The 19675-nt window shown below is 41.0% G+C and overlaps 8 gene segments (V, D, J or C); 2 read left to right on the top strand and 6 right to left on the bottom strand.

Moving 5' to 3' along the window:
* Positions 1-1154, bottom strand: part of LOC119015193 — a 1292-nt gene extending 138 nt beyond the window's left edge. Inside the window, 3 exon segments of the V gene segment in view lie at positions 1-628; positions 844-964; positions 1145-1154. The exon segment at positions 1-628 is cut by the window's left edge and continues 138 nt beyond it. Coding sequence covers positions 321-628; positions 844-895 — 360 coding nt within the window.
* A 1675-nt stretch (positions 1155-2829) lies between these two features.
* Positions 2830-3530, bottom strand: LOC119015181. The segment is given in 2 exon segments: positions 2830-3199; positions 3307-3530. Coding segments are annotated over 2 exon segments (423 nt in total).
* A 1447-nt stretch (positions 3531-4977) lies between these two features.
* On the top strand, positions 4978-5440 carry LOC119015213. The segment is given in 1 exon segment: positions 4978-5440. A coding segment is annotated over 1 exon segment (270 nt).
* A 1955-nt stretch (positions 5441-7395) lies between these two features.
* On the bottom strand, positions 7396-7887 carry LOC119015190. The segment is given in 2 exon segments: positions 7396-7727; positions 7835-7887. Coding segments are annotated over 2 exon segments (384 nt in total).
* Positions 7888-9121: 1234 nt separating this feature from the next.
* On the bottom strand, positions 9122-9809 carry LOC119015187. The segment is given in 2 exon segments: positions 9122-9497; positions 9605-9809. Coding segments are annotated over 2 exon segments (414 nt in total).
* Positions 9810-10979: 1170 nt separating this feature from the next.
* On the bottom strand, positions 10980-11643 carry LOC119015174. The segment is given in 2 exon segments: positions 10980-11327; positions 11435-11643. Coding segments are annotated over 2 exon segments (426 nt in total).
* Positions 11644-17124: 5481 nt separating this feature from the next.
* LOC119017014 lies at positions 17125-17767 on the bottom strand. The segment is given in 2 exon segments: positions 17125-17447; positions 17555-17767. Coding segments are annotated over 2 exon segments (414 nt in total).
* A 216-nt stretch (positions 17768-17983) lies between these two features.
* LOC119017013 lies at positions 17984-19544 on the top strand (the record flags this gene model as incomplete). The annotated part of the segment is given in 2 exon segments: positions 17984-18179; positions 19049-19544. Coding segments are annotated over 2 exon segments (537 nt in total), but the record flags the coding sequence as incomplete, so codon positions are not given.
* Positions 19545-19675: the final 131 nt, after the last annotated feature.

The following is a 19675-nucleotide window of genomic DNA, read 5'->3' as shown; positions in this document are numbered from 1 at the left end:
TATTTTCTTGGATCTATAGAATAATCTTACAAAAAAACGTGAAGAAACAATTCTGAAGAAGAAAAGTTGTGATGTATTATCTTGTATATTAGCGTACCTGATGAATCAGTTGACATCAAACTCAGAGGAGGTGAAATATTTAAATGTTTCCTTAATAACTGTTGAAGACTTTTCTTAATAGTTGTTATTGTCAAGGTAAAATGTTAGATTTAGATGATGTCATAATGTGTGTTATAGTCATATATTGTCTTTCAGTTTTTGCAGCTGTGAATTCAGATCAGTTCCTCTTTAGCTGAAGGAGGTTTTTGTGCGACGTTGTATCACTGTGTGAGCGGGAAGCTGTTATGCTGCTGACAGTAGTAAACTCCTGCATCTTCACTCTGAACGCCACTGATGGTCAAAGTGAAGTCGGTCTGATGTGCCGTTGCATGAAAACGATCTGAAACTCCTGACTGACGAATTGTAGTATCATAAATCAGGAGTTTAGGAGCTTCTCCGTGTTTCTGAAGGTACCAGTTAATGTCATCACCTATAAGTGTACTGGCTTTACATCTGATAGAAACAGTCTGTCCTGGAGCAACAGACTGAGCTCCAGGAGACTGAGTCAGGGTGATTTCTCCTGATGAATCTGCAAAACATGAAAAAGAGGAAAAAGGCTATTGAGACAAATCCAGTTATAGAAAGATGATCAACATCCAAACAGAAGAGGATCATTTCATCAACATGGAGAACAGATGGAAGAAGGTCCATGCTGCTTGTTTCAGTGTTTCTCCATCATAGCAGAACATCACTGTGGTGAACCTGGTGGCATCCTGAAGCAAAGTTTTCAGCAGAGAGTCTCACCCTGAACAAGGAGCCCCAGGGTGGCCAGCAGCAGAAGCAGTGACATCATCATTGTGCTGCCGGCGTGTCAGTGGCTGTGAAAGGCCTGGACAGCCACTGATCAACACTGGCCTCTTAACGGCTGGGAGCAGAGAGGCAGGACACATATGCAAACACACAGAGTCAGTAACGTATTTACATATTTACATGGAGAGGATGTTAAAGTCTGGTCGTGAACTGATTTGTCTTTTGACAATCATCATTGTTATCGATATTACTGTTGTTTTGACATATTTAGATGTTTAATTTGTGCATATTTCACCAAGAACAGCAGTGATGATGGATGAGGGGATGCCGAGTCTGAGAACGTCAAATCTCTTGTTAATGAAACTCCCACCAGAAGTGTTGGACATATGGGCAGATCCAGTAAACATAGAAGTTTTTATCAGTTACATTCAGACAAACATCTTTGTCTCGAGTCCATGTCTTAACATTTTGGCCACTGGGCAACTAACTCATCTGAAGATTATCATGTTTTCTTTAAAAGCTCTGCATCAGTTTAATTCCTCACCCCTAAACGTTCTTGTTTGTCTTTTCTTCCAGGTTCTGGATTATAGTCACACATCTCACACATATCGGGACAGGCTGCATATTTATCAGTTCTCTGAAGAACTTTTCCAAATTTCAACATTGTCTTCATAGCACCAGGGTCTTCCTGTGCCAGGAGGAAATGTTTCCTGTAAAGTTGAGAATAGCGGCTAATGTTGATTTTCCCCAACTAGCATACCAGCAAGAAGGAACTATTTCTGATCATAGTCTGTCACAGTGGCCCAGCCATTCTTTACCTCAACTCAACAGATGAAGAAGGTTGATGTAACTCTAAAATAGCGACTAGGTCTTGATACACATCAACTACAAGGGTCACAGGCCTTTAAGGATGAGCCTGTTTTTCTAAATTCCTCTGCACAGGAAGGGTGTGTTCTAAAATCTTGCAGAATGTTTTCCAGAATGTGTTTATTTGAATGCATCATGTTGTTAATTTTTTTGCTATTCATGTCATTGCTGACTGTTTGCTATTGCTGTCTACAGCTTATAAATCTAAACTTGGGCATTGTTGTCCTTGAGCTATTGCTGACTTGGCTATACAGTTCACAGCTGAACATCATGTATTGATAATTAAAGTCTTTAAATATAAAACAGGACATTTCTTCTCCTCTAGTTTCTGATGATTGGGTTGTTCATGTCACTGCTGACCATTCGCCATTGCTGGCTAAAGCCCATAGGTGAAAAAAAAAAGCATTTAGGGTCCACTGTTGATTATATATTTTTTCTGTTTCATTCTCTTATTCTATGTCCATCTATAAAAAGATTTCAGACATAGTTGTTTAACTGAGGCCTTTTACATTCCCCTTGATAGTTGAGTATTCAGTTTATTTGATGTCAGGTTTTGTTGCTATGTTTCGTCTCATAACAGATTATGGCATTTAAATAACCTTTGGTTGTTACATTCCTGCTTGGTCAGTGAGCTTCCTTGGGGGAAATATTTGGCTGTTTTCTTTGGATGGTTTGTCCCATTCATTTTGAGGAAGAATTATCTTGTTCCTGCTGAAGGTGGATGTTCCACAATTACAAAGTCTCCCTATAGAGAAGCTGCACCAAATACTTTAATCAAGAATAATCATAATTCATGACGATTCATCTCAATATGTAATAACAAAATATCTTTACTCAATGCACATGTCTGAATGTGATGTAACCTTCCGTATGCACATGTTGAACTGGGTCCATGGCTGATAATGAAGGTTTCTAAAGCAGATCAGTTTCTTCATGTGTTGTTTTTTATGTTGTTGTTTTTTGTTTTTATTAAATGTGGCTAAATTAAACGTGTTCGAGTATACAGTAAAGATAGTGGAAATTGTGTGTGTGTGTGTGTGTGTGTGTGTGTCCTCAGTGAAGTGTATCAGTCTCTGCAGTAGCTTCCAGCTGCAGCAGTCAGTTCAGTTTCTGTTCAGTCTGACTGAGGGAGGTTTTTGTACGACGGTTTTTCACTGTGTGAACACACGGTCACTGCCAGGCCAGTGAAAACTCTGACAGTAGTAAACTGCTGCATCTTCAGCCTGAACTCCACTGATGGTCAGAGTGAAGGCAGAGTTTGATCCACTGCCTGTAAAACGACCTGGAATCCCTGACATTCTCTCATTGGTGTAGCGAATTAGCAGTTTAGGAGTTTCTCCAGCTTTCTGTTGGTACCATTGCAAACAGTTAGCACTGCTACAACTCCAAACCTGTTGACTGGTCCTACAGCTGATGGTGACGGAGCCTCCCAGAGCAGAGCTCACTGCTGCAGGCTGAGTCACTGTGATCTGACCTCTGGACTCTGAGGACACAGAGACAAAAACATAAAGCAGCGTCATGGTTTTGTGGGCTTCATTTCAGAGGGACGGATGTTGATAGAGGAGAGGAGTTTGATTCTCTGGACTTTACCTGTGAAGCAGCAGCAGAGGAGAGTCCAGATGAGGACGCAGGTCAAAGTCATGTTTTTGATGAGGAGGATTTCTGTGTCTTCTGTTGTCATGAAGGACAGCTGTCAGTCATCCAGTGTTCAACTCTCAGGACTATAAACTCTCCCAGAGCACTGGAGCATGGTGCTGCTGATGCAAAGTGGCTCTCTATGGAAATGCTCTGACTGACTCCAACAGTGACTTGGATTACTCTCATCATGCTGCTTATCAATGGATCAATCACTGTATCAGATTATTGATCAGGAATGTGTCAGAGCTCATCTGTATGTGTCTTTGGTTTGAGGTTGATGGTCAGCTTTTCTTCAGAGTATTTTGTGAAATCCTCGTAATTAACTTCCACACAGCTCAACATCATTGTTGACAGATTTATTGGAAATTGTTTAAATCATGTTTCTGATAATTACTTAAATTAGCAGGAATTATTAAAAAGCTTTTTTTGTGAAATTTGTTATTTCAGTTAGTTTGAATCACAAATGAATTTTGCTTGTAGAAGTTTGACATTCCACAATAAAAACATTTAAATACATATTCATACATTTAGAGTCTGTGTTTAACACTAAACCATTAAAATCAGCCAGTATAACATAAACTGGGTAAACTGGGAACGTGTTTGTTGAGTGTGTTTGTGTCAAAGTCAGAGAGCCGTGTCTCTCTACAGTCAGAGGTTTTTGTACGGCGGCTCAATGAGTTTGTATCACTGTGGTACACGTTCGGTGGAGGAACCAGACTGGATGTTAACTGTAAGTACATTTGACTCCTTTAATAACACAAATGTTGTATATTTTCTATGTGAACTTCATGGCTGTAGACCCTATAGCAATACTTTACCTGATATTTGAAATGTGATATATTTAGAATAATTCTTGAAGGCTTCACAGTGTCATTAACTAGACTGAAATCCACTCCTCTCAAACTTTATATTTGATTTTCATGATTCTGATCAGTTTTTTTGTACAAACCAACTCAACATTAGTATGTATGAAAGAAATATGTTTGAAAGGTTACGTTTAAATATTCTAACTCAATAATTCAGTCAGTAACATTTGGTGTGCATGTGTATTACAACATGTTTGTCTGAAACTATTTTAAAGTCAGTCCATAATTTTCTTCATGAGTTTTAAAAGGTAGTTGATTAGTTAAGTGAACTAATCTGAATGTTTCAGTAATGAAGTCTGACTGTTCAGTGATGATTTCTGCTGACATGAAGAGAATAAACACATTTGATCATTTATGAGATTTTGGCTGGAGACAAGAAATATTTAAGAGAGTTAAAACACTAAAAGTCTCACAATCTTCATCGTGTGTTTCATCATGAACCTCTGAATGTTAAGTTCATTATATATAAAGTATGCAGTAGATTTACAGCGTGCCAGTTTGAACTTTTTATCTTTAGTACTGAAACCTGTCTGTCGTCATGGTTCAGCAGTGATGCCTGTCTGTTGCCATGGTTACTGAGCTCAGAGAGGGAAGTGAAACATTCAAGATCAGTTTTATCCAATCTGAGGAAGACCAACAGAACTAGAAGCTCCTCTGCTGCAGCCAACAGGACGGAGTTTAGTTGAGCTCATATAAACTTTATGAATCTCTCTCTCTGCAGTGGGTCGAGTCGTCCCCACCCTGACGGTGCTGCCCCCCTCCAGTGAGGAGCTGCAGCAGGGGAAGGCCACGCTCATGTGTCTGGCCAACAAGGGCTTCCCCTCAGACTGGAGTCTGTCCTGGAAGGTGGACGGCAGCAGCAGCAGCAGCAGCAGCAGCAGCAGCTGGGAGCAGAGCAGGAGCCCCGGGGTGCTGGAGAAGGACGGCCGCTACAGCTGGAGCAGCACCCTGAGGCTCCCTGCAGACCAGTGGAGGAAGGTGGGCTCTGTGACCTGTGAGGCCACCCAGGGCTCCCAGACTCCAGTCTCAGAGACACTGAGGAGAGACCAGTGTTCCCAGTCCTGACCTGACTCACTGGGACTCTGCTGCTGGTTTTACTCTCATACTGCTCTCAGCTCTCTCTCTGTTCTCTCTTTCTCTCAACATGTTTCAACATTAATGTGTTCTTGCTTCTGTTTCAACATTTTACAACAATAAAGATTTCATTACCTTTATTATAACTGTGACATGTCTTTGACCTTCTTTTTCAACATATATGATATATGAGGAACGTTTGTCAGATTAATGCACACAGTCACATCAGAACCAAATCCATCTTCCCACAATTACTTTTCAGTAGTTTTAATAAAATGTTTAATGTGGTGAATCAACAAATCACCTGTTATTACAATCATTGTCCCTTCAAGAAGATTAATTTGCTCCAGGAAATCATCCTCATTTTCTAAATGAAAGAATGATAATTCAGCATTGGAAATATAAATCAGTGTATCATCTGCGTAAAGTGATAACTCCTTCTCTTTCTCCAGATTCATCACAGTTTGATAATGTAATTTGTGTATCTTGCAGTTAGGGATGTATATCGTTAGGATTTTATCAATACCGATACAAATACCGATACTCCTTATCTGTACCGATGCTTATTGATACAACAATATGTAATATTGAGTGAAAAAAATAAAGACTTTACGAGACGTCAAAAGATTCAACCTTCTTTTTATTACCAGAAGGTAATAATAAATCTAAAACAGAACAGAAGCTATGCAATTGAAAATACTCCACAACAGATTACCAGGACTTTTATATCTAGCGGATGCCGGAGCACGACGCAGCAATTCGGCTTAATTTAGCAGCGAGCAGACAGGAAGTCAAGTGCTGAAATAACAATATAACATCTGGTTACTTTTCAAAATAAAACACTCCGTGTTGACACCAGCACAAAAATCTCAAAACGAGACAAACACAAGCTCTTCTACTAATTCTTCGGTAACAAACACTTCCTGTTCTTGTTTTTATGACACATACCTATAACTCTGGTCGTGAGTAATCATGTGATTATCGCGGGAACTCTTCGGCCTCCTGATCCCAGCTGTCAACCGTACTGCGCCAATCCTGGCAGACTGCGGACAGCGGAGCAAAACTGGATCCGTAACGCAACGGACAGTATCCAGTGGAAATTCGGGCTAAGCAACATCACCAAACACTTGGAGTGCACGCATAGTATGAAGCCAAAGGAGTGCGGTGTGTTTGACTGCTGTAACAAAGCGAGTAAAGTTAGCAGCCCGGCTAATGCTAAAGACTGCAGTCCTGAAGCAGCAGCACTCGGTTTCGTTTCTGCAACGTCAAGTCACAGAGTTTGTTGTCAAGTTGAAAGTCATTACAGTTGGGTAGACGTTCAAAAACCATCCATGTCAAAAACTGGTAAAAAATCATGAAAAAAAAGTTGTTCTTGTTTTTTTTGTTTTTTTTACCAGTAACAGTACCGTTTGTCCAGAATCTTAACGGTACCCTGGTAACGACCCAATTAGGAGCCAGTACCAAAAAATAGCGGTCCTCAGTACACATCCCTACCTGCAGTAAAGCTGATATTCTCTGAATGTTAAAACAATAAAGACCAATTGATAAACTCAGTGTTGTTCATGCATCTTATTACAAGAATAACTCCTGTCATGTGTTGATGTCTTCATTCACTAAAAACAGTAGATCATTTATATCCTCACAGTTCTTCTGAGCAGCATTTTATAGTGTTAGATAATCATGAAAAGTGATGAGAATATGTAATGCAGGTGAAATGTGAATGTTGTGTCAGTGCAGCCTGACAGAGTTTAGCTGTGGTATCATGAAGCAGGTAGATAAATAAGAGAAAGTGTTGAGGGATAAAACATTCTGTCTCTCTCTCTTCAGCTTCACTTTTTACTGATTTGTTTAATAAAGTAAATGTCTTTATTGTTACTATTATTATGATCGAATACTATTCCAGCAACTCAGCTGTATCATTATGAATGTGAACTGGTTATCGTGTGTGTGTGTGTGTGTGTGTGTGTGTGTGTGTGTGTGTGTGTGTGTGTGTGTGTGTGTCCTCAGTGAAGTGTATCAGTCTCTGCAGTAGCTTCCAGCTGCAGCAGTCAGTTCAGTTTCTGTTCAGTCTGACTGAGGGAGGTTTTTGTACGACGGTTTTTCACTGTGTGAACACAGCTTGACTGTTGATGTAATGTGCACTCTGACAGTAGTAAACTGCTGCATCTTCAGCCTGAACCCCACTGATGGTCAGAGTGAAGGCAGAGTTTGATCCACTGCCTGTAAAACGACCTGGAATCCCTGATGCTCGACGGTTAGCCCAGTAAATTAGAAGTTTAGGAGTTTCTCCATCTCTCTGTTGATACCAGGCCAAAATATGGTCAGAGCCATCGTAATAAACATCCTGACTGGTCCTGCAGTTGATGGTGACGGAGCCTCCCAGAGCAGAGCTCACTGCTGCAGGCTGAGTCACTGTGATCTGACCTCTGGACTCTGAGGACACAGAGACAAAAACATAAAGCAGCGTCATGGTTTTGTGGGCTTCATTTCAGAGGGACGGATGTTGATAGAGGAGAGGAGTTTGATTCTCTGGACTTTACCTGTGAAGCAGCAGCAGAGGAGAGTCCAGATGAGGACGCAGGTCAAAGTCATGTTTTTGATGAGGAGGATTTCTGTGTCTTCTGTTGTCATGAAGGACAGCTGTCAGTCATCCAGAGTTCAACTCTCAGGACTATAAACTCTCCCAGAGCACTGGAGCATGGTGCTGCTGATGCAAAGTGGCTCTCTATGGAAATGCTTCAGTTATGTCAACCTGGACCCTCCCATGAGTTTTGTCTGATACATCCAAGAATAAACTTACAGATGACAGGTATTCAGAAAAGAAATCATGATTCATAGAGGTCAGGAACATCTTAATCACTAACTCTCGTTAGGATTAAGTGCCATATAAAATATCTTATTTCCTGTGCTCTTGGTTTTTAGTTTGCAGCTGTCCACATCATATCATGCTGTTTCTGTTGCCAAACCATCTCTTGCACTTCACAGTCTCCATCCTAATACCTTTATTTTCAGATCAATCCATCATTTCTTCTGGGTTCAGAATTTCCAAGGCACTTTTCCAAACTGAAACACTGTCTTTATTATACCAGTGTCTACCTGTGCCAGGAGAAATCTTTTCCTGTAAATTCTTGATTTTCCTCAGCTCGACAGGTAACAGGCTTTTAGAGATGGGCCAGTATTCCTAGACTCCTCTATACAATAAGGGTATTTGGTCATATGTATTATGAAACCTCTTGTTTTCAGTCTACTCCTCTTTGCTTGGTAAGTCCTTGTACATCATGAAGCATGTTAAAATCTGCTCTTCTATAATCAACTATGCGACATGAAGTAGGTCTAAAATTGGACACCTAATCCAGACCCACAATATCTTGATTAGAATGTGTCATATTTTTCAAGTTATTACTATATCAGTCATTGCTGATCATTTGTCATTGGTGTCTACTTTGTTTCATCTCATAGCAGATTATGGCATTTCTGTTCAAACATTCATGGTTTGTTTCATTCCCACTTGGTTCGTGAGCCTGCTTGGATGAAACAGTGCCTGTGTTTTTAGGGATGCCTGGCCTTCTTATTTTGTGGAGGAATTATCTGCTGCTGCTCAGGACAGATGTTCATTTATTACAAAATCTCAATGCAGAGTTGATGCACCAACGACTTTTTGTCAAGACTCCACATTTGGTGGATAATGAGTGTAAGTGATAATAGTGTGTGTGTGTGTGTGTGTGTGTGTGTGTGTGTGTGTGTGTGTGTGTGTGTGTGTGTGTGTGTGTGTGTGCGTGTCCTCAGTGAAGTGTATCAGTCTCTGCAGTAGCTTCCAGCTGCAGCAGTCAGTTCAGTTTCTGTTCAGTCTGACTGAGGGAGGTTTTTGTACGACGGTTTTTCACTGTGTGAACACAGCTTGACTGTTGATCCAGTGAAAACTCTGACAGTAGTAAACTGCTGCATCTTCAGCCTGAACTCCACTGATGGTCAGAGTGAAGGCAGAGTTTGATCCACTGCCTGTAAAACGATCTGGAATCCCTGATGCTCGACTGCTAGCCCTGTAAATTAGGAGTTTAGGAGTTTCTCCATCTCTCTGTTGGTACCAGGCTAACTGATTGTTAGCATAAACATTCTGACTGGTCCTGCAGCTGATGGTGACGGAGCCTCCCAGAGCAGAGCTCACTGCTGCAGGCTGAGTCACTGTGTACTGACCTCTTGACTCTGAGGACACAGAGACAAAAACATAAAGCAGCGTCATGGTTTTGTGGGCTTCATTTCAGAGGGACGGATGTTGATAGAGGAGAGGAGTTTGATTCTCTGGACTTTACCTGTGAAGCAGCAGCAGAGGAGAGTCCAGATGAGGACGCAGGTCAAAGTCATGTTTTTGATGAGGAGGATTTCTGTGTCTTCTGTTGTCATGAAGGACAGCTGTCAGTCATCCAGTGTTCAACTCTCAGGACTATAAACTCTCCCAGAGCACTGGAGCATGGTGCTGCTGATGCAAAGTGGCTCTCTATGGAAATGCTTCAGTTATGTCAACCTGGACCCTCCCATGAGTTTTGTCTGATACTTCCACAAATAAACTTACAGATGACAGGTATTCAGAAAAGAAATCATGATTCATAGAGGTCAGGAACATCTTAATCACTAACTCTCGTTAGGATTAAGTGCCATATAAAATATCTTATTTCCTGTGCTCTTGGTTTTTAGTTTGTAGCTGTCCACATCATATCATGCTGTTTCTGTTGCCAAACCATGTCTTGCACTTCACAGTCTCCATCCTAATACCTTTATTTTCAGATCAATCCATCATTTCTTCTGGGTTCCGAATTTCCAAGGCACTTTTCCAAACTGAAACACTGTCTTCATTATACCAGTGTCTACCTGTGCCAGGAGAAATCTTTTCCTGTAAATTCTTGATTTTCCTCATCTCGACAGGTAACAGGCTTTTAGAGATGGGCCAGTATTCCTAGACTCCTCTATACAATAAGGGTATTTGGTCATATGTATGATGAAACCTCTTGTTTTCAGTCTACTCCTCTTTCCTTGGGAAGTTCTTCTTGTTAAAATCTGCTCTTCTATAATCAACTATGCTACATGAAGAAGGTCTAAAATTGGATAACTAATCCAGACCCACAATATCTTGATCAGAATGTATCATGGTTTTCAAATTATTACTATACCAGTCATTGCTAATCATTTGTCATTGGTGTCTACTTTGTTTCATCTCATAGATTATAGCATTTCTGTTCAAATATTCATGGCTTCTTTTATTCCTGCTAAGTTTGTGAGCCTGCTTAGATGAAACAGTGCCTGTGTTTTTTGGGATGCCTGGCCTTCTTATTTTGTGGAGGAAATATCTGCTGCTGCTCAGGACAGATGTTCCTTCATTACAAAATCTCAGTGCAGAGTTGATGAACCAAATACTTTTTGTCAAGACTTATTCAGCACATATAATTTCAATCTTGAGTCTATAAAAAGTCATTATCTTTACTTAATTCACCTCTCTACTGATTGAAAGCATCTGAAATGTGCTTTGTGGTATGCACACATTTGGTTGATAATGAGTGTAAGTGATAATTGTGTGTGTGTGTGTGTGCGTGCATGCGTGTGTGTCCTCAGTGAAGTGTATCAGTCTCTGCAGTAGCTTCCAGCTGCAGCAGTCAGTTCAGTTTCTGTTCAGTCTGACTGAGGGAGGTTTTTGTACGACGGTTTTTCACTGTGTGAACACCCACTGACTGTTGATTTCATGAGCACTCTGACAGTAATAAACTGCTGCATCTTCAGCCTGAACTCCACTGATGGTCAGAGTGAAGGCAGAGTTTGATCCACTGCCTGTAAAACGACCTGGAATCCCTGATGCTTGAGTGCTAGCAGCGTAAATGAGAAGTTTAGGAGTTTCTCCATCTCTCTGTTGGTACCAGTGCAAATACTGGAGGGTGTCTAGCAAAACATAAACATTCTGACTGGTCCTGCAGTTGATGGTGACGGAGCCTCCCAGAGCAGAGCTCACTGCTCCAGGCTGAGTCACTGTGATCTGACCTCTGGACTCTGAGGACACAGAGACAAAAACATAAAGCAGCGTCATGGTTTTGTGGGCTTCATTTCAGAGGGACGGATGTTGATAGAGGAGAGGAGTTTGATTCTCTGGACTTTACCTGTGAAGCAGCAGCAGAGGAGAGTCCAGATGAGGACGCAGGTCAAAGTCATGTTTTTGATGAGGAGGATTTCTGTGTCTTCTGTTGTCATGAAGGACAGCTGTCAGTCATCCAGTGTTCAACTCTCAGGACTATAAACTCTCCCAGAGCACTGGAGCATGGTGCTGCTGATGCAAAGTGGCTCTCTATGGAAATGCTTCAGTTATGTCAACCTGGACCCTCCCATGAGTTTTGTCTGATACATTCAAGAATAAACTTTCAGATGGTATTCAGAGAAACAAATTAAAATTCTTTATCCGACAATGAAGGAGGAATACATTGTGTCGCATTATTTCTTTTCAAGCTCTTTAAGGATAGGCTTTACTTAACATTCATGAACATTCACCTGCATTAAGCTGCTTGTTATCCTAATCCCTCCATGTTCACATCTATCCATCATTTCTTCTTAGTTTGGAGGTTCCATGGTGCTTTTCCAAACTGAAGCATTGTCTTTATTCTACCAGTGTCTACCTGTGCCAGGAGAAGTCTTGTCCTGTAAATTCTAAAAGAGCATTTTGTCTTGAGTTTTCTCATCTAGCGTACTTGCAACAAGGAACTCTTTGTGGGAGGTTTGTTATTCTTCTTGATTTACCTCAGCTAGAGGAGTAACCGGCTTTTAAAGATGGGACACTATTTACAAATTCCTCTGTACAATAAGGTTATTTGGTCATATGTAACATGAAAGCTATTGTTTTTAATGTAGTCGTCATTGCTTGGTAAGTTCTCGTACATCATGATAACTGTAAATGCCTGCTCTTCCATAATCAGCTATGCTACATGCAATAGGTCTAAAATTAGATGACTAATCCAGACCCACAATATGCTGATTAGAAATCATCACATTGTTCAATGTATTGCTATTCCAGTCATTGCTGACCATTTGCCATTGCTTTCTAAGGCCTGTTAATGTCAAGCAGGGAATTGTTGTCTTCAAGCTGCTGCCGACTAATATATTCAGGTCAGAGCGGATCGTTATATATTCATAGTTTAAGTTCTTACATCTCAAGCAGGGCATTTCTGTCCTCTAGCCACTGATGGTGAAGTAATTCATTTCATTCCTGACAATGCACTATTGCTGACTAAAACCAATTACTTTAGCATTTTAAAGTTTTGGTGTAATGCTTTCTACTATGTTTCCTCTCATAGCAGATTAAGTCGTTTCTGTTCAAATGTTCATAGCTTCTTTCATTCCTGCTTGGTTCGTGAGCCTGCTTGGGTGAAACAGTGCCTGTGATTTTAGGGATGCCTGGCCCTCTTATTTTGGGGAGGAATTATCTGCTGCTGCTGCTCAGGACAGATGTTCCTTTATTACAAAATCTAACTGCAGAGTTGATGCACCAACGACCTTTTGTCAAGGCTTAATCAGAACATATCATCTGTCAATCTTCAGTCTGTAAAATCCCATTATGTATAATTAATTCAGCTGTCTACTGATATAATGTATCTCCAATGTGATTAGAGGTATGCACACATTTGGTTGATCATGAGTGTAAGTGATAATTGTTTGTGTGTGTGTGTGTGTGTGTCAGTTATGTCAACCTGGACGCTCCCATGAGTTTTGTCTGAATCATCCAAGAATATCGCACAGGTGGGTGGTATTCAGAGAAACAAACTCAAATTAATAGAAGTCAGGAACATCTTAATTACTAAATCCTCATCTCACCTCAGAAACTCTCAGCTGACTCTTCCTCCACGCCATTGGAGGTGTAGACTTTGACCTGGCGGAACATCAGGCCAGCAGCTTCCCTGAGCGGTGTGCTCCATGGAGTAGGAGTACTTTTGAAGAGGAGGAAGATAGAAGACAGGGGGCATGCAGGGGCTCAGGGTCTGATGGAGGGAGAGGTTGTAGGTGGGCATCACCAGGGACATTGTGTGTCTCAGTGAGTTCACAGCAACGGAGCTTGATACAATCCTGCAGGAGAGGACGGAAATGTTGTTGCGCTTCTCAGATCTTTTTCTCATGAAACTCCAACCAGAAGTTTTGAACATGTGGGTAGATCCAGAAAACATAGAAGTCTTTATCAGTTACAGTTGGACAGATGTCTTTGTCTCAAGTCCATGTAGGAACATTTCAGTGACAACTGAGTAACTCCATCTGGAGAAGAAGATCATGCGACGTGATTGAAAGCGTTGCAACAGCTTATCTCCTCACCACTAAGTGTTCACATCAGTCTTCTCTTCTGGGTTCAGTGTTTGTGGACACATTTCTCTTGCATATCTCAACAAGCTGTATATTGATCAGTTTTCCAAGATGCTTTTTCCAGACTGAACCAAACTCAAGAGATTAGGAACATCACTGTAATTCTATAACAGCAGCTGGGCCTTGATTTACCTCAACTACACAGGTAACAGGCTTTTAGAGATGGGCTGGTATTTCTACATCCTTTTGTCCAATGAGGGTATTTGGTCATATCTAGCATGAATCCTCTTGTTTTTAAACTGCTTCTCTTTGCTTGGTAAGTTATTTCACATCATGATACGTTTAGAAGAATCTACACTTCTGTATCAGTTATACTAAATGAAATAGGTATATGAAATTGAGATGAGTAATCTAAACCTACAAAGTGTTGATCAGCATTCATCATATGGTTGAATTTGTTGCTCTTCAGGTCACAGCTGACCTGCTGCTGGCCAAACCAATATATCATGAGCAGGACACTGCTGTCCAAACTTTATTCAGGACGCTGCTGACCATTAGCCATGTGTGGAAAAAGCCTTCACTGGTTCGGACGCAGGCTTGAGATCTGTTTCAGTAAAGATTGCTCTATCATTCCATTCCAGATACACACAGACACCTTTGATGAAGACAGCTCAGAAACAACAGTAGCTTTGTTTGTTTAACTGGGCCCTGTTTCATTTGTTTCATGGTGAGTTTGTCATTGAATTTGTTCTAATAAAACTTTGTTAATGGTGTAAGCACCAATGTATGACATTATTAATCTGCTTGATAAAACTGTGTATGTGTGTGTGTGTGTGTGTGTGTGTGTGTGTCCTCAGTGAAGTGTATCAGTCTCTGCAGTAGCTTCCAGCTGCAGCAGTCAGTTCAGTTTCTGTTCAGTCTGACTGAGGGAGGTTTTTGTATGATGGTTTTTTACTGTGTGCACACCCACTGACTGTTAGGGTAATGCCAGCTCTGACAGTAGTAAACTGCTGCATCTTCAGCTTGAACTCCACTGATGGTCAGAGTGTAATCAGTCCCAGAGCCTGACCCACTGAAACGATCTGAAACTCCAGAATGTCGAGTTGAGCCACATCTAATAAGGAGTGTAGGAGCTTCTCCAGTTTTCTGAAGGTACCATTGGAAGCAGTAACTTGTACTTGGGCTGACTTTACATCTGATAGAAACAGTCTGTCCTGGAGAAACAGACTGAGCTCCAGGAGACTGAGTCAGGGTGATTTCTCCTGATGAATCTGCAAAACATGAAAAAGAGGAAAAAGGTTATTGAGACAAATCCAGTTATAGAAAGATGATCAACATCCAAACAGAAGAGGATCATTTCTTCAACATGGAGAAGAGATGGAAGAAGGTCCATGCTGCTTGTTTCACTGTTTCTCCATCATAGCAGAACATCACTGTGGTGAACCTGGTGGCATCCTGAAGCAAAGTTTTCAGCAGAGAGTCTCACCCTGAACAAGGAGCCCCAGGGTGGCCAGCAGTAGAAGCAGTGACGTCATCATTGTGCTGCCGGCGTGTCAGTGGCTGTGAAAGGCCTGGACAGCCACTGATCAACACTGGCCTCTTAACGGCTGGGAGCAGAGAGGCAGGACACATATGCAAACACACAGAGTCAGTAACGTATTTACATATTTACATGGAGAGGATGTTAAAGTCTGGTCGTGAACTGATTTGTCTTTTGACAATCATCATTGTTATCGATATTACTGTTGTTTTGACATATTTAGATGTTTAATTTGTGCATATTTCACCAAGAACAGCAGTGATGATGGATGAGGGGATGCCGAGTCTGAGAACGTCAAATCTCTTGTTAATGAAACTCCCACCAGAAGTGTTGGACATGTGGGCAGATCCAGTAAACATAGAAGTTTTTATCAGTTACATTCAGACAAACATCTTTGTCCCGAGTCCATGTCGTAACATTTTGGCCACTGGGCAACTAACTCATCTGAAGATTATCATGTTTTCTTTAAAAGCTCTGCATCAGTTTAATTCCTCACCCCTAAACGTTCTTGTTTGTCTTTTCTTCCAGGTTCTGGATTATAGTCATTCATCTCACACATATTGGGACAGGCTGCATATTTATCAGTTCTCCAAGGAACTTTTCCAAATGAAAACATTGTCTTCATAGCACCAGGGTCTGCCTGAGCCAGGAGGAAATGTTTCCTGTAAAGTTGAGAATAGCGGCCAGTGTTAATTTTCCCCAACTAGCATACTAGCAAGAAGGAACTATTTCTGATCATAGTCTGCCCCAGTGGCCCAGCCATTCTTTACCTCAACTCAACAGATGAAGAAGGTTGACGTAACTCTAAAATAGCGACTAGGTCTTGATTTACGTCAACTACAAGGGTCACAGGCCTTTAAGGATGAGTCTGTTTTTCTAAATTCCTCTGCACAGGAAGGGTATGTTCTAAAACCTTGCAGAATGTTTTCCAGAATGTGTTTATTTGAATGCATCATATTGTTAAATTCTTTACTATTTATGTCACTGCTGACTGTTTGCTATTGCTGTCTACAGCTTTTAAATCTAAACTTGGGCATTGTTGTCCTTGAGCTATTGCTGACTTGGCTATTCAGTTCACAGCTGAACATCATGTATTGATAATTAAAGTCTTTAAATATAAAACAGGACATTTCTTCGTCTCTAGTTTCTGATGATGGGGTTGTTCATGTCACTGCTGACCATTCGCCATTGCTGGCTAAAGCCTATAGGTGAAAAAAAAGCATTTAGGGTCCACTGTTGATTATATATTTTCTGTTTCATTCTCTTATTCTATGTCCATCTATAAAAAGATTTCAGACATAGTTGTTTAACTGAGGCCTTTTACATTTCCCTTGATAGTTGAGTATTCAGTTTATTTGATGTCAGGTTTTGTTGCTATGTTTCGTCTCATAACAGATTATGGCATTTAAATAACCTTTGGTTGTTACATTCCTGCTTGGTCAGTGAGCTTCCTTGGGGGAAATATTTGGCTGTTTTCTTTGGATGGTTTGTCCCATTCATTTTGAGGAAGAATTATCTTGTTTCTGCTGAAGGTGGATGTTCCACAATTACAAAGTCTCCCTATAGAGAAGCTGCACCAAATACTTTAATCAAGAATAATCATGATTCATGATGATTCATCTCAATATGTAATAACAAAATATCTTTACTCAATGCACATGTCTGAATGTGATGTAACTTTCTGTATGCACATGTTGAACTGGGTCCATGGCTGATAATGAAGGTTTCTAAAGCAAATCTGTGTCTTCATGTGTTGTTTTTTTTTTTATGTTGTTGTTTTTTGTTTTTATTAAATGTGGCTAAATTAAACGTGTTCGAGTATACAGTAAAGATAGTGGAAATTGTGTGTGTGTGTGTGTGTGTGTGTGTGTCCTCAGTGAAGTGTATCAGTCTCTGCAGTAGCTTCCAGCTGCAGCAGTCAGTTCAGTTTCTGTTCATTCTGACTGAGGGAGGTTTTTGTATGACGGTTTTTCACTGTGTGAACACCCGGTCACTGCCGGGATAGTGGAAACTCTGACAGTAGTAAACTGCTGCATCTTCAGCCTGAACTCCACTGATGGTCAGAGTGAAGGCAGAGTTTGATCCACTGCCTGTAAAACGATCTGGAATCCCTGATGCTCGAGTGCTAGCCAAGTAAATGAGAAGTTTAGGAGATTCTCCATCTCTCTGTTGGTACCAGGCTAAATTGCTCCCAACATAAACCCTCTGACTGGTCCTACAGCTGATGGTGACGGAGCCTCCCAGAGCAGAGCTCACTGCTGCAGGCTGAGTCACTGTGATCTGACCTCTGGACTCTGAGGACACAGAGACAAAAACATAAAGCAGCGTCATGGTTTTGTGGGCTTCATTTCAGAGGGACGGATGTTGATAGAGGAGAGGAGTTTGATTCTCTGGACTTTACCTGTGAAGCAGCAGCAGAGGAGAGTCCAGATGAGGACGCAGGTCAAAGTCATGTTTTTGATGAGGAGGATTTCTGTGTCTTCTGTTGTCATGAAGGACAGCTGTCAGTCATCCAGTGTTCAACTCTCAGGACTATAAACTCTCCCAGAGCACTGGAGCATGGTGCTGCTGATGCAAAGTGGCTCTCTATGGAAATGCTCTGACTGACTCCAACAGGGACTTGGATTACTCTCATCATGCTGATTATCAATGGATCAATCACTTAAAGTATTGATTAGGATATTTCCAATAACAATTTTATGACTTTTGGCTGGAAACGTCTTGAAAAATGTGTTTCACAGTGTCGTCTGTCTTGTAAAATTAAAGGAATGATTAATTTAAGTATCTTTAAAAATGAACATGTATGAAATAATAACATACATTCTGTAAATCTGTGGATCTGTGTTATCGTCACTTTTCACATCACCTGATAATATTTCACAATCAGAGACTAATTGTGTTGAGTGTGTTTGTGTCAAAGTCAGAGAGCCGTGTCTCTCTACAGTCAGAGGTTTTTGTACGGCGGCTCAATGAGTTTGTATCACTGTGGTGGACTTTTGGTGGAGGAACCAGACTGGATGTTAACTGTAAGTACATTTAACTCCTTTAATAACACAAATGTTGTGTATTTTCTATGTGAACTTCATGGCTGTAGACCCTATAGCAATACTTTACCTGATATTTGAAATTTTATACATTTAGAATAATTCTTGAAGGCTTCACAGTGTCATTAACTAGACTGAAATCCACTCCTCTCAAACTTTATCTTTGATTTCAAGATTCTGATCAGTTTTAGTAGAAAACCACCAAACATTACTCTGTATGAAGAAAATATGTTTAAAAGGTTTAGTTTAAATATTCTGACTCAATAATTCAGTCAGTAACATTTGGTTCAGTGTTTAATGTGCATGTGTATTACAACATGTTTGTCCCAGACAAACTATTCAGAAGTCAGTCCATTTTCTTCATGTTTTTTTAAAAAGTAGTTGACAAATTAACAGAATTAAGTTGAATGTTTCAGTAATGAAGTCTGACTGTTCAGTGATGATTTTCTGCTGACATGAAGAGAACAAACACATTTGATCATTTATGATGTTTTGGCTGGAGACAAGAAATATTTAAGAGACTTAAAACACTAAAAGTCTCACAATCTTCCTCGTGTGTTTCATCATGAACCTCTGAATGTTAAGTTCATTATATATAAAGTATGCACTAGATTTACAGTGTGCCAGTTTGAACTTTTTATCTTTAGTACTGAAACCTGTCTGTCGTCATGGTTCAGCAGTGATGCCTGTCTGTTGCCATGGTTACTGAGCTCAGAGAGGGAAGTGAAACATTCAAGATCAGTTTTATCCAATCTGAGGAAGACCAACAGAACTAGAAGCTCCTCTGCTGCAGCCAACAGGACGGAGTTTAGTTGAGCTCATATAAACTTTATGAATCTCTCTCTCTGCAGTGGGTCGAGTCGTCCCCACCCTGACGGTGCTGCCCCCCTCCAGTGAGGAGCTGCAGCAGGGGAAGGCCACGCTCATGTGTCTGGCCAACAAGGGCTTCCCCTCAGACTGGAGTCTGTCCTGGAAGGTGGACGGCAGCAGCAGCAGCAGCAGCAGCAGCAGCTGGGAGCAGAGCAGGAGCCCCGGGGTGCTGGAGAAGGACGGCCGCTACAGCTGGAGCAGCACCCTGAGGCTCCCTGCAGACCAGTGGAGGAAGGTGGGCTCTGTGACCTGTGAGGCCACCCAGGGCTCCCAGACTCCAGTCTCAGAGACACTGAGGAGAGACCAGTGTTCCCAGTCCTGACCTGACTCACTGGGACTCTGCTGCTGGTTTTACTCTCATACTGCTCTCAGCTCTCTCTCTGTTCTCTCTTTCTCTCAGCATGTTTCAACATTAATGTGTTCTTGCTTCTGTTTCAACATTTTACAACAATAAAGATTTCATCACCTTTATTATAACTGTGACATGTCTTTGACCTTCTTTTTCAACATATATGATATGTGAGGAACATTTGTCAGATTAATGCACACAGTCACATCAGAGCCAAAGCTGTTTTTTCCCAGATTAATTGTCAATGGTTTTAAGACTG

Source organism: Acanthopagrus latus, chromosome 3 (assembly GCF_904848185.1).
Source record: "Acanthopagrus latus isolate v.2019 chromosome 3, fAcaLat1.1, whole genome shotgun sequence".
NCBI classification, from domain to species: Eukaryota; Metazoa; Chordata; class Actinopteri; order Spariformes; family Sparidae; genus Acanthopagrus; species Acanthopagrus latus.
The sequence above is the reverse complement of the archived record's forward strand: the minus strand, read 5'-3'. Positions and strand labels throughout refer to the sequence as shown.